The following is a 13988-nucleotide window of genomic DNA, read 5'->3' on the forward strand; positions in this document are numbered from 1 at the left end:
ATTGTGTGCTGTGTGGAAAGCTGTTGTACATACAAAATGGGTGGCTGGAACAAAGAAATTAGCACTGATTTAACCCAACCCCAAAATGCTTTGCCATCCTTGTTCCCAGAATGCGAGCAGGTCACGTAAACAAAGTTTATATGGTGGCTTTAGTGCAGGTTTACAATAGCGATGCTGTAATTCACATTTTTTCATACGATATTTTACAATATTTGAACCGTTTCTCAAATGGACGTTTTCTTGACCAAAATGGCAGATTCTGTCATGTTGCTGATGATATTAGCTGATGTACGAAGGGCTATATAAAAAATAAAAAAAACTTACCTTGATTTGCTATGATCCAATGACTACTCTAGTGAGTTATAGAGGTTTATTCTCAATGGTATTTTCTCTGAATATTTGTATGCACAACTATACATTTCACGCGAGTCAACATCGTGCCTAATGAGAATAATCCTAGCCATTACATTTTGAGCACTCACTCCCTTTCTAGTATAATATTATTACCCGAAATGTCCATTTGGGGGGGGGGGTTAATTAGTTTGTGATTACAGTGGTTCCCAATGTGGAATTAAATGCATGAGTGTTTTTGTGTGCTCCTCTCCCCCAATCACAGGGACCGGGGGACTTCCAGCAACAGCACGTGCCGGGTAATTTCGGCCAGAGGCCCTCCCATCACATGGAGCCCTGGAGGAACCAGCCTCCCCCCACCCCCCAGGACAGAGAGCCTTTCTTCATCGGGGGTGAGACCACAGCCCTGCGTCCCAAACGACACCTTATTCCCTTTTTAGCGCACTATTTTTTGTTATTGTCCCAAATGGCACCCTATTCCCTACATGGTGCACTAATTTTGACCAGGGAGCTCTGGTCAGAAGTAGTGCACCACATAAGGAACAGGGTGCCATTTGGGACGTAGCCCTCCTTACCTAGCCCCACCCACCCATGCCTCCTTCCCTGCCTTTAAGGGGTTACGTCTTCTCTCTTAGCATATCTAACCCTTCTGGGCATTAACCCCTAGCAGTACACCTTCAGGGTACGCTGCAAGGGTAATTGCGGAGTTCCATTAACTCAATTAATGTTATGTATGTGCTCATGCATGCATTTGAAATGAGTCGGGGCTCCTAATGTACATGCGTATCACTTCTCCATTTACTGCTTATGTGGAATGAGAATACCATCAAATATTTGTGTCGTGTTCTGTTAAAATAAATGTAAGCCTATGTATTGGCAGTCGCTGTCTGATGTATTGAAAGTGAGTGGAGATGCGGCAAACAACTTGAAGTCTCAGTTGTGGTTCTTTCCTCCCTCCTATTTCCCCTCCTGTTCTATAGAGCCAGGGCGGTTCCCAGGGCAGCAGCTGCTCATGTTCGATCACCAGAACTCCGGCTTGCTCATGAACAGTAATAACCACCAGCTCTCCAGCCAGGGCCACATGGCCTTCAACCAGCCAAGCCCAGGGGGGTTCAACCAGCCAGGCCAGGGCCCAGGGGGCCAGCTAGGGATGTTCCAGAGAGAGCCCCCCAGACCTAACCTGCCTCCCCAGGGCCACCCCCAGAGCCACCAGGGCATGGCCAGCCTGACTGGGCACAGTGGACCCACCAACACTAGGCTCTTCATGGGCCACCGTCAGCCCGGTTTCCCACAGCAGCAGGGGACTCCCGGGCCGTTCCCCTCACAGCAGCTCCAGTTTGGGATGCAGGTACGGATGAGAGTAAGTGAATCTACTACCAATTAACATGTGTGGTGGTGGCCTGCACTCTGCCTGCGCAAGAGGCGTGCGGAATGATTTAAGCGTTGGTCCACAAATGGGAATGTTATCTATTTGTTAATTTGTTTGTTTACTCTGCATGGAAGGGAATCTGTTCAGTTTGTATTGTAAACTCTGGCTTTTTTAAGCTTCTTCACGATCTGTAATTATTCAGTGCCTGTTGAGATGCATGTCAAATGTGAAATATGGGCCTTTCCGTATTTTATAAACCAATCTTGTATTTCACCCAGTTTTCTCTGGATTATTAAAATGTTGGAAACCCGAGTAATGATCACATAAATAAGTCAAGCACGTTGAATATTCCCTGTTAGTGAAGCAGTCATAAAAACTGTTCGTATTTCTGAGACCTCCCTCCCTTGCGGTATGTATGGTGAGCCACAGACAAGAGTGCCCTCTAGTGTACGACTCATGGTTCTACCTCGGTTACCGCAGCTATATGAGGACACCGATTGGAGGTTAATCAAATGCATGTAACAGCTTCTCCTTGAAGAAGCTTGAATCGTGTGCGTATGACAATTCAGAACTGTGGCTTTTTCCCATCAAATTATTATTCAATTATTCAAATTATTTGTCAAAACCGTACGTCTTAAGACCATGTCAAAGTTAAACTCACTCATTCTGCCCGCTTTGTCTTTTTTTTGTTTTTAAATTAAAACTAGGGCTTGATGCAGCACGGCCTTCTCCACTCGCAGCTCCAGCATCATGACTTGCCTCGATCCCATCAGCAACAACAACATCAGCAGCACCACAGACAGGACTTGTCTCAGCCGCCCCTCCAGCACCACTCTCACCCCCATCCCAACGAGCAGCGGCAAGGCCTCATGATGCACCACGGCGGCGGGCAGGGCCAGCCCCCCTTCCACCAGCAGCAGATGCAGCAGCATGGCAGCCCCAGACAGATGCACCCTAGCGGGCCCCGCCCCCAGAACCTCCAGCAGCGTAACGCCCCCATCAGGCCAAGGATGGTGAGGAGCCGCGTTTTAGTTTTTCCCTTTTCGTTTCAGAATTGTGAAATGATTGTGCTCACAATCGGTCATAGGACTGTTTGGGTTTATGGTCCCAAACGATTTTTGAATGAATTGACATGCTTTACTTTCAATCAAAAACCCAAACGGGCACAAAAAGAAAATCACATTGGTTATGTAGGCTACGCATATCAAGCAAATGTCAATACAAATCATCCCTCCCCTTTCCACAGAGCCTTCCTGCCCCCAAAGTCATTCCCCAGCGCAACAGCAACCTCCGCGAGCTCCCCGTGGCACCTGGCAACCAAAACGCGAACAACGTCCGCCCCGCCTCTGCGCCAAACGCCTCCAACGTCAGGCCCGTTGCCAGGGCAATGCAAGGAGGGGCGCGACCGGGCCTGAACCCTCGGCCGGTACCCGGCGGTGGCAGAGGAAGAGCCCAGCCTGCTGCTGCCAACAAGGCTGCAGCACAGCTACCTGGGCCACATGGAAGAACGGTGGTTCGCAGGGATTCCACAAGCACTCGGCCAAACACAGCAGTACAGGTCAGTTCTGCACCACATGTAAATGGCACCCTATTCCCTATATAATGTAATAAAGCTCTGGTCAAATGTAGTGTACTATGTAGGGAATAAGATGCCAGTTCAGACACACCTAAAAGGAGTGTCTAAATTAAACAGTGTTGTGGCTAAAACGGGAAAACAACTTGAAACGGCTGGGATTTCCATGTGCGACTCATTCGCAATATAGAGAGAATTTTGAAAAATGAGCATTAGGTTTTATTTCGTTAATCGTTTTCTCTGTTTTATCACATATTCAAGGCATGGAGCTAATTTGAGAATGCTTTCTTATTTTGACAGACGGTGTGCCTGTAATATTCAGTAACCTGAGATAAGCCGAGCGAAGCCCGCCGTGATCCTAAGTGGGGTAGTTCTATTTATTTAATGGCCCGATCATAAGGTTAGAAATGAGATGAGACTCGTTCACAGAGGAGTCCATTAGAAAATTAATCAATACCATCGTGGTATATTTCTCTGGGGGGGATATCGCTTTTCACTGCTACTGTGAATGTCACACCAATTTAGACGGTTCCAATGGTAAACACTGTAACTCTGTGGTTGCGTCTCAAATGGCACCCCATTCCCTATAGTGCACTGCTTTTAACTAGCTCTGGTCAGAAGTAGTGCACTATAATGGGAATAGTGTGAGGCAGGGCTGGGAATTGCCAGGGACCTCACAATACGATTGTGTATTGCTATTATCACAATTCTATGTATTCACTGAGGGTACAAAACTTTAGGAACATCTGCTCTTTCCATGACAGAATGACCAGATGAAAGTTGTAATCCCTTATTGATGTCACCTGTTAAATCCACTTCAGTCAGTGTAGATGAAGGGGAGGAGATCGGTTAAAGATGGATTTTTAAAATCCTTGAGGCATGGATTGTGTGCCATTCAGAGGGTGAATGGGCCAGACAAAGATCTAAGTGCCTTTTGAACGGTGTATGGTAGTAGGTGCCAGGCGTACCGGTTTGAGTGTGTCAAGAACTGAAACGCTGCTGGGTTTTTCCACGCTCAACAGTTTCCTGTGTGTGTCATGAATAGACCACCATCCAAAGGACATCCAGCCAACTTGACACAACTGTGGGAAGCATTGGAGTCAACATGGGCCAGCATCCTTATAGAATGCTTTTGACACCTTGTAGAGTCCATGCCCCAATGAAGTGAGGCTGTTCTGAGTGTAAAAGGGTGCTGCAGAGGGACAAGACAGAGCCATGAGAACCAGTTTTGATCAATCGTGGAAATGAAAGTGCTGAAAACAAAATGGGCTCCCTATTTAAAAAGAGCAAGCTATGAAGGATAAACACTGGAGTTTTGGTGCAGTTACAGCAAGCTAGCGCAAAAATAATAGTGCAATATTTTCGGAAAGATACGCTATATCGGCAAAAATAATATCCCGATATGAAACTATCGATTTCTTTCCCCATCAGCAGTCTGAGGGCCCATTGGGCTCTGGTCAAAAGTAGTGCACCATATAGAGAATAGGGTTCCATTGGGGAAGCAAGCCGGTGTTACTAGCACATTGTGAGTTTGTGTCTTTGTGATGTTTCTCATATTGTTCGATTTGTTGTAGGATCCGGATGAGGACGAGGAGACGCGGCAGTACCGTCTGAAGATCGAGGAGCAGAAGCGTCTCCGGGAAGAGATCCTGAAGAGGAAGGAGATGAGGAGGCAGATGCAGGCCAGCGTCCGCAAGAAGGAGCTACTGGAACGCATCAACGGCCAGGGTGACGCACCACCACCACAACAACAACAACAGCCGCAACACCACCAACAACAACTGCAGCGTCAGTTTCCTCCTAAACCTCAACAGCCCCAGCAAGGCACTTCTGCCTTCCCTCCCAACGGCACCCCACAGACGCCCCCCGCACTCCGCCAGAACATCAAGACCCGCCTGACCAAGGGTGAGCAAGCCCCGGCTCCAGGCTGGCAGGGCGGCCAGCAGGGACGTAACACCTGCCCCGGGGGCCCTGGTCCCAACCCTCACCAGCAGGCACAGTGGCAACAGCAACACGTTACCCAGCTGAACCCTATCAGACCAGGTGGGGCCCCTCTCATGGGGAACATGCCCATTCAGGGAGTCCCGATGGCGGCTCTGGGTTCAGGCCAGGCCCAGTCTCTGGGGCCTAAATCAGGGGTGAAGAGAACTGTGATGCAGCGAGCCAACAGTGGAGACGGAGCGGGCCCACAAGTCCCACAGAAAGTTAGAGTGGTCAAGCTTCTAGGAGGGGTGAGTTCCTGGTTTGGTGATTTGCTTTTGGACTAACAGACATAGGGTTGCAAAATTCCAGGAGAATTACGGAATCCGGAGGGAATATACAGGAAATCCTGGAAAACCTGGGAATTTGGGGAAAATGTACCAGAATTTTGCAATCCTAAATAAACAGCATCTTTGTTTCGTTTTGCCTTTGTCCTGCAGTTCGTTCGGTGCCCTCTATTGTTTCCTTGAAAGTGAATTCAACGTAAGAATTTCCAGATACTTTTAAAGGTCACCCACTCACTAGGACCACATGTTTTGTAACCTATTTGGAATGCCATATGGCTCTCATTTTGGCAAGATGTATCCATAAAGTGTCCCATTTCCTTTGTTTTTGTGGTGGTATTGAAGATGAGGCGCTTCCACACTCATCTTAGCTTTAAAATACTAATAGAAACCAGTCATTAATGTGAACTGTCTGGCATTTCTCTGACATTTATGTAATTGGTGTTTGAAACACCACTGCTCTTAAAGGTTGGTGTTTGTCCTTTTTGAAGGCATACCCATATTGTTTTTAAAAGATCTAGACGAGGGAACTTTAAGTGTAAAACAGGCAAGACGGTTATGAGGCAACTCGGTCCAGATTCCGAAATCCCTCCTTTGTCAGCGTTGGATCATTTTATTCTTGTTGGTTCAAATCACTACTGATGCCTTAATTATGAATTAATCACGGTTGTAAATTGGAAAAGGCTTTGTGTATAAACATTCGTATCTGTCGTTGATGAGGCAGTTGTGAGATGTGATGTATTTTGGAGTAAGCTGCTTTGCTCACATCCCAGAGGATAAGGCTGTAAAGGCTGCATTGCAGGCTCTCTCTCTCTGCTGCCCTAAATGAAGATAACGGAGTGTCAGCCGCGTTAATAGAAACCTGTTCCTAGCTATCTGAAGTGCCGCATCTCCGAGGGAGAGAGGAAGCCCATAGCTGTGCTGAAAAAGCAGATTCTCCAGATGCTCTCTCCTCCGCCACACATTGTTCCGCTGTCATCGGCAGCCTGACAATGTTATCTCGCTCCCTCCCTCCCTCTCTCCAGCAGCCGCCTCTCAGGTGTGTGAGCCATAGAAACGTCAACCCACGACTCGCGTCAATTAATCTTCCCTTAGCTGCGCCATAATACCTGTGTAAGAAAGAGTCGCCACTTTTGAGGGAATTGGATTTGTATAGCTTAGGCAGTGCAGATAAGGGGGGGGGGGGGGGGGTTAATCAGGCAGAATAGGGCCCTACAATTCAACGTGCTACAAAAGCCAGGGGGGTGGGGAGGAGACGGGGTGGGGTAAAGGGACGGGGAACATGTGAAGCCGGTGTCACTCGGGTGTAATGCAGCTTAGCATCTGATGGGTGCAATCAGCAGCTGTAGATTTCTATAGGAGGATTAATCCATTTACTGTGGGATGACGGCAGGAGACCGGTCAAAGTCAGATAGCACTGCTGTCTTTCTCTCTTTTCCTTGTATTGATCTGTCACATTAAGAGGAGGAGGAGGAGAGAAGAGACAGCCTTCATCTCTTTCCGCGTGTGGGTGTGCATGTGTGTAGGCTGTACGGTCCTAGCTATCTGTAACTATTTAATAACGAGAGCGTAACCATGTTGGACCCATTCTCAGCATGAGGCCCACAGCGCTCCGCCGCAAAGCTAATGTCTTCATGGGTATTGTGGTGTGAGAACAGGAAAGCCAGACTGGCTTCAGATATTGCTGAAGGGCGCATTTCAACAGGACCTTTTTCAACCGTTTTGATGTTCGATTTGATGTCTGGAATCCGTGACCGGTCTTGTGTTCTCTGCGTCGCCAGGCCCTTGGATCCAATCGAGGGACTCCATCCAGACCACACTGTGTAACAGTTAAAATCGAGAAATGAGTAGAAAGTCTGTTGGTCGGCGTATGCGCCCCAAATGGCACTCTATGGCCTGCGATAGTGCACTACGTTGGCACCCTATTCCATGCAAAGTGCACTACTTTTGACCAGAGCCCCCCCATGGGACTCTGGTCAAAAGTAGTGCACTATAATGGGAATAGGGTGCCATTTAGGACACAGCCCTGCAGTCTATTTACTTTGCCTGTACTGTGTGATCTCTAGGGAGGAGATGTGAGTGGTGCCAGCGGCCCAATCCAGCAGCAGGCCACCAAGCCAGCCCCCCAGCTCCGCCAGGGCCCAGTGAGGAAGGTAACCCTGGCCAGCCCCCCCGGAGGACAACCCATACAGGGCCTGGTCACACAGGGGGGCAGAGAGGGCATGGGCAACAGGGTAGGTTGTTATATCTCTCATACCTCTCACCATTACGAGCACTACACAAAAAAACAGTGTATGTGTCCCAAATGGCACCTTATTCCCTACATAGCCATTTGGGAAGGAACCAGTGGACTCTAAACAGGGCTGAGCTAACATGCTATAGTGTTACTTACCAGGGTCTAAAAATGTGTTTTTTGTCCACCAGCCAGTACTGTCATATTAAGGGCAGGTGTATTTTTGACAGGAACGCTACCTAGAACTTTCATCTTTTAAATATAGATGCAAGAAAATCCTCTCTTAATACATTGCTATTCGCTATGTTTTTCATGCCTCTGGCGTTCCCCTGCTGTTTGTTAGTAGCTGTACCATTTGGAGCAGGTCTGGTAATAACTTAAGACAGGACAGTATGCCAGGTGTAGTAATGTTGACAAGCTGAGAGTCAGTGCGACACGACTGCTACACGGGGTCCCCTGGCCTCTCTGCACGCTTGTCACCAGCCCGCCGTCTCGGCGGACGGGACGGACGCTCTTGGCTCGGCGACACTGACAGGGAAAGGCAGCCACCATGCCGCCTGGTTGGCTGGCTCTCTCCTTCTTTGTACTCTGGGGTCGCTCCCCCTTTCCGCCGCGGCGGCTGACGAACGGACACACCACTCCCTCGCTCGCTCGCTCTCGTATGAAGAAGATGCAACAGATGCGCGCAGGCAGCAGTCATGTTTTGACGTTGACGCTGTATGTAGAAATATAATAAGTCAATCAAGCAAAAGCACCAGCTCAGCGGCCGGAGATGTTTATGAGAAAACGGAGGAGAAAAAAACAGCAGGTTTTTGAATTTTTACTAATGCTGAAAAACAGTATACCCTGGTAGATGTAAGTCTCTCTGGATAGGACTGCTAAGGACGTAAATGTACAGTGTATTCAGACTTTTTCCACATCTTGTTACGTTACAGCCTTATCCTAAAATTGATTTAAATAGTTTTTTCCTCATTAATCTACACACAATACCCCATAATGACATAGCGGAAACAAGTTTTTAGACATTTTTGCTAATTTATAAGAAAGAAAATCAGGAATATTCAGACCCTTTGCTATGAGACTTGAAGTTGAGCTCAGGTGCATCTTGTTTCCATTGATCATCCTTGATGTTTCTACAACTTAATTGGAGTCCACCTGTGGTAAATTCAATTGATTGGAAATGATTGTCTATATAAGGTCCCACAGTTGATAGTGCATGTTTGAGAAAAAAACCAAGCCATGAGGTTGAAGGAATTGTCCGTAGAGCTCCAAGACAAGATTGTATCGAGGCACAGATCTGGGGAAGGGTACCAAAACATTTCTGCAGCATTGAAGGTCCCCAAGAACACAGTGGCCTCCATCATTCCTAAATGAAACAAGTTTGAAACCACCAAGCCTCTTCCTAGAGCTGGCCGCCCAGCCAAACTGAGCAATCGGGGAGAAGGGCCTTGTTCAGGGAAGTGACCAAGAACCCGATTGTCACTCTGACAGGGCCCGGACTTGAACCCAATCGAACATCTCTGGAAAAACCTGGAAATAGCTGTGCAAAGACACTCTCGTCCTACCTGACAGAGCTTGAGATGATATGCAGAGAAGAATACAGTTGTGCCAAGCTTGTAGCATCATACCAAAGAAGGCTTGAGGCTGTAATCGCTGCCAAAGGTGCTTCAACAAAGTACTGAGTAAAGGGTCTGAATACTTATGTAAATTCTTATTCTTTATAAATGTGCTAAGATTTCTAAACTGTTTTTGCTTTGTCATTATGTGGTATTGTGTGAGTAGAACAATTTAATCAATTTTAGAATAAGTCTAATGTAATTGTGGAAAAAGTCAAGGGGTCTGAATACTTTCTGAATGCACTGTAGATGTCACGCATCTCGTTGCCACTCGGCTGAATGCGGAATTAAAACAACATACATACATTAGAGGTTCAAGCAGTTTCCTCTCTTTCCCCCCTCCCCCTTTCTTTCCTCCCTGCCTGGTGCAGGTGGTTGTCCCGGGGTGTGGCAGAGCCAGAGGGGCAGCGGGAGCGGGAGGGGCGAGTCAGCTGGGCCGTGGGCGCCTGATTCCTACCAGACAGAGCCAGAGAGGGGCAGGGGACAGCCAGGCCTGCACTGTGTCCATAGACGGCCTCTCCACATCCACCACTGACACGCAGCTCCGAAACTTGCTCAACTCAATCGGCCCCATCCAGGTAGGCCTTCTTTCCTTGTCTCCATCTGTATTTGCGTCTCAAATGGCATCCTAGAGTGCTCTACTTTAAATAAAAAATGCTATATATATTATAATTTTTTATATGTATTTTTTGAAGTAGGGCACTCTAGGGTGCCATTTGGGACCCTTACCCTACTCTCCCTCCATGCTTCTCTGCTCCACTGATAGAAAGTCTTCTATGCTCCCGCTCATATTGGTGGATCCGATTGTGGTCTGCTAGCACCCTCTAGCTACAGAATGTAATATAACCACACCTGCCTCCCCCATCCACCCCTGCTCCCTCTTGTGGATGAGAGAAGCTTGCGATGGGGGTAGCAGCAACTGCTCAGTTCTAAACACGCCTGCTCTCCCCTTGTTCTGCTTATGCTGCCGCAGATGTTCAAAATGCTACCCCAGCAGAGGAAAGCCATTGCCAAATTTCACAATCCCCAGCATGCCTTGAGTTTCCAAGTCAGCTTCAACAGGTAAATACACCACTTTGTTTCACTCTCCCTATTTAAAACCCACAATCCTCTGTCACTACTCTGAAAATATAGTCCCCCCCCCCCAAAAAAAAATATATCATTATGAAAAGGGCTTACACCTAACACCAAATTAGAACGCTTACTCATCGATGCATCTTTCTTTTGGAACCACACAGGCATATGATAGATTTGTCCCATATTGATGTGTCACTGATTGATGTCTGAAGCGCGTGGTAGAGGGCGGCGACGAGTGCCCAGTGCAGGACGTCACGCCTGACGCTCATGTGGCTTGGAGGCTCCGGTGTACAGCTCCTTCAGCTATATGTAACCACAGCCCTATGGAACACAAAGAACCTACACAGCACCCTCATCCTCCTCACAACAAGCACCCCCGACCGCCTTGCCTGCTGACTATCTACTGAGGAAAACGGCAACACAAAGCAGCATGTTTTGCTCATGTTTGAATTGCCGTTAAGGGGGAGGTTCAATGCCGGTTTCATATGACAAATATGTTTACGGTCGCTGGTCTGGACACTTGGACAGACGTGACTAAAGGGAAGATGCTGGATAGTCTGTGATTTTTCAAACTTTGCCAGAAGAAATCTGAGATGAGAAAAGGTTTGAGGAAAAGGTTTGTGCATCGGGCACTAACGACAACAAGAAGTAGTGGTTGACACTGGATAATGGTTGCTCCCATCCTCAGCTCAGTTGTGAACACCATCTATATCAACGATTAGAGAAAAGAGTTTAGGAGATTTAACTTGTACCTGGAGATTTTACACATTTTCTGAACAGGTGTTTTTGATTCGAGGCAAGCTGCTGATGTAGGTCTTGACTGAAAGAAACCGGTGTAGAATTGGTGCGAAGCTTGCCACTACATAGTTTCCTTTCTGGCAGTGCCATTTTCCTTCTACAGATGGCAGCATTTCATAATTATTGTGGATTGGATGCGATGGGTTGACTTTTTGGGTAGAGCCCTTCCTCAAGTAGTGTATCATTTCTGAGTAAATGGCACAGCCTAGTGGAGAATTTAAGCCATTTAAATAAAACAAATCTGGTTTGAGGGTATGATTATGGTGATTCAAACTTGCACTTGCATCAGGTAACAATTCCAACGAGTTTTATTCAAATAGAATTTAGATTGATTAGCCGTGCAAAATAAAGGACGTTCTTAGCCTATTCCTAACACAATTTCACAGTTCTGTTCAAGAAAACCGTTTTGCCTGGCCACCATGTCGTCACTTTTCATTTCTGGAGGAATACTAGGCTGGATGACATGGATAAATAGTGTGTGTTTGTTAGGTTTTCTCTACATTAAAGTTCATTGATGTTACGCGGAAAGACTGGTTTAATTGTCCTTATGATGCTAGTGTGTCCATTTTAACCGTTAGCGTTACTTGATCATTGGAAAAAGGTGTACTTTAATAGGGAGCCGTTAGTTTTGTCTTTTAACTGGGTAAACATGAATAGGGCTTCTACGCTTGTGTGATCTCGGAATCCGTTTTAGACTTTATTGACATTTTTGGGATGCGCTCAACTTTAGTTTTGTATATTGTTGGCATATTCTGATTTGATTGGTACATGTCAGGTTTAGTGGGTGTGTTCGCTCCATAGTAAATTGTCATTACAGTTCCATTTTAAAGGTTTATCAGTGTTTCCCTTAGAATTTGTTTTAGCAGTGGTGGCAACTGTCGCAGGAGGGGGGTGGGGGGGTCAGGCAAGGATCATAAAGTGGTTTATCTGGTGTTGGGGGGGGGGGGGGGGGGCGTGATCATTGGCGTTGTCAGCCCGTTGGCGCAGCTTAATTCGATCCAGAATTGTCGGTGGGGAGACAAATGTACTGTTTCTCAGCTAAATTTCCTGCAATTCTATGTATTGCTTTTTGCCATGGCTGTGTTATGCTCACACATTATAAAAAAAGCAATGGGTACACCAATCGGGGCCCATGGGTATGTGCCCGATGGGTAATCCAGCCAGGCCAAAAATACTCATAAATTCATAGGGCGAATCAAACATTTTAAATATATACTGTCTAGCCTTAATTTTGTGGATTTCTAGTTCTTAAAGATTATATTATTAAAAAATATATTTAAATTATAATGTCTAAGTACTTTGTCTGGTTTCTGTCATTTAAGTTTACACAAAACATTTTTCCATTCCGCTTTTTGAAATATATATTTGGTGTGGCGGCAACAATTTAGCAGCACCAGTGCGCCGCTGTGAAATGAATACAGGGGAAACACTGGGTTTATGATTGTCATGCTACATTGGTATAATGATTCAAATGCTGAGTATGGTTGGTAGTTTTATATTCTGTCAACAAAATCTTTTACAGATTGATTGGAGAAAAAACTTTTTGAGGCGTCCAATTTTTGCAGGGTACAATTTTTACATTGCAGCAGATGTGTTTTAGTTGCCATAAATTTAGATTCAGTATTGGATTGCTGATATGATTATTGTTGGCCGGTACGTTCAGAAGATTTTTGATATGGGTCATTTAGAAACAGTTGGAAGTTTAGTTTTGTTTCTGATCATATAGAACTCTAACTTGAGCTAGAACTTTTAATTTAATAGTACACTTTAATTTAATAATACATTTTTACTTTGACTCAATAGTAAAACAAGGATACTGGTTTGTGGTTTTTGCATTAGGCCACATCTATGTTTTTGTTGTTTAGAATTTTGATTAGAACACCAAGCTGCAAAAGGAAATCTCATACTTGATTTTTTTTACTTAAAAAACAAATTTACAAACTCCTTCTATACTGAGTGATTATCTAGATAATGATCGTATACACACACACACATGCACACGCATGCATGCATACATCTTTTTTTTTTTGCATTGTGCATTTTATTTATTAATGATGGATTTCAGGTTTACTGAAACCTGGTATCTGGTGCAACAAATGCATATTTGTATCAGTGGACAACATAGTACCTTTCAGTATTGCTCGATCAAGGCTTGGTTAGGCTTTTATTTTATTTTGCTTCCAAAAGTGACCAACCTCCTATAATAAGAGATGAGAATAAAACAGTTGCGGTATAATTCCATGATTTAGTATAATTTAGTGCAGTACCTGTTCCATTTGGAAAGGTGTGGGGGCAACCATTGTCAGTGTATTAGTAGTCATGTACATAACATCAAACAATTATAACTGTCACTGAATGTTTATCACTTTTCCAAACTTTTTGAGTTCTCATTATGTGCTTTGTTGTATCAAGTTAACCTTTTTATTTTTATATATACATCTATATGTATATATAGATATGTGTGTGTGTGTGTGTCCAGACTTTCATTATTCTACATGTGTTTCATTTGTATGTAGAACAAAAACTTGAGAGCCTGGACCCTGTTTCTGTTTGTAGATATTTGAAGACGTTTTAAAGGGAAAATAAAATATGGCCTATATATACCATGAAAATATGGTTATGTGAAGCCGATTGAACTATTCTAGCCCGCAACTTTGTGTGTCTCATGTCTATTTGTCTTTACGGTGAGGTAGCTCAATTCGGATGC

At 45.4% G+C, this 13988-nt stretch overlaps 1 protein-coding gene across 3 annotated transcripts in view; it reads left to right on the plus strand.

Moving 5' to 3' along the window:
• Positions 1 to 11809, plus strand: part of LOC129859423 (RNA-binding protein 33-like) — a 63725-nt gene extending 51916 nt beyond the window's left edge. For 2 of the 3 annotated variants that reach the window (XM_055929211.1, XM_055929209.1), the window contains exons 11-19: positions 617 to 743; positions 1332 to 1711; positions 2428 to 2733; positions 2967 to 3278; positions 4868 to 5524; positions 7624 to 7791; positions 9778 to 9984; positions 10380 to 10468; positions 10645 to 11809. In XM_055929211.1, the coding sequence (XP_055785186.1) occupies positions 617 to 743; positions 1332 to 1711; positions 2428 to 2733; positions 2967 to 3278; positions 4868 to 5524; positions 7624 to 7791; positions 9778 to 9984; positions 10380 to 10468; positions 10645 to 10693 (2295 nt within the window). In that variant the 3' untranslated portion in view covers positions 10694 to 11809. The remainder of the gene's footprint in view (positions 1 to 616; positions 744 to 1331; positions 1712 to 2427; positions 2734 to 2966; positions 3279 to 4867; positions 5525 to 7623; positions 7792 to 9777; positions 9985 to 10379; positions 10469 to 10644) is intronic. The other variant, XM_055929212.1, reaches the window with a different exon arrangement.
• Positions 11810 to 13988: the final 2179 nt, after the last annotated feature.

This window comes from Salvelinus fontinalis, chromosome 7, assembly GCF_029448725.1.
Source record: "Salvelinus fontinalis isolate EN_2023a chromosome 7, ASM2944872v1, whole genome shotgun sequence".
Taxonomy (NCBI): domain Eukaryota; kingdom Metazoa; phylum Chordata; class Actinopteri; order Salmoniformes; family Salmonidae; genus Salvelinus; species Salvelinus fontinalis.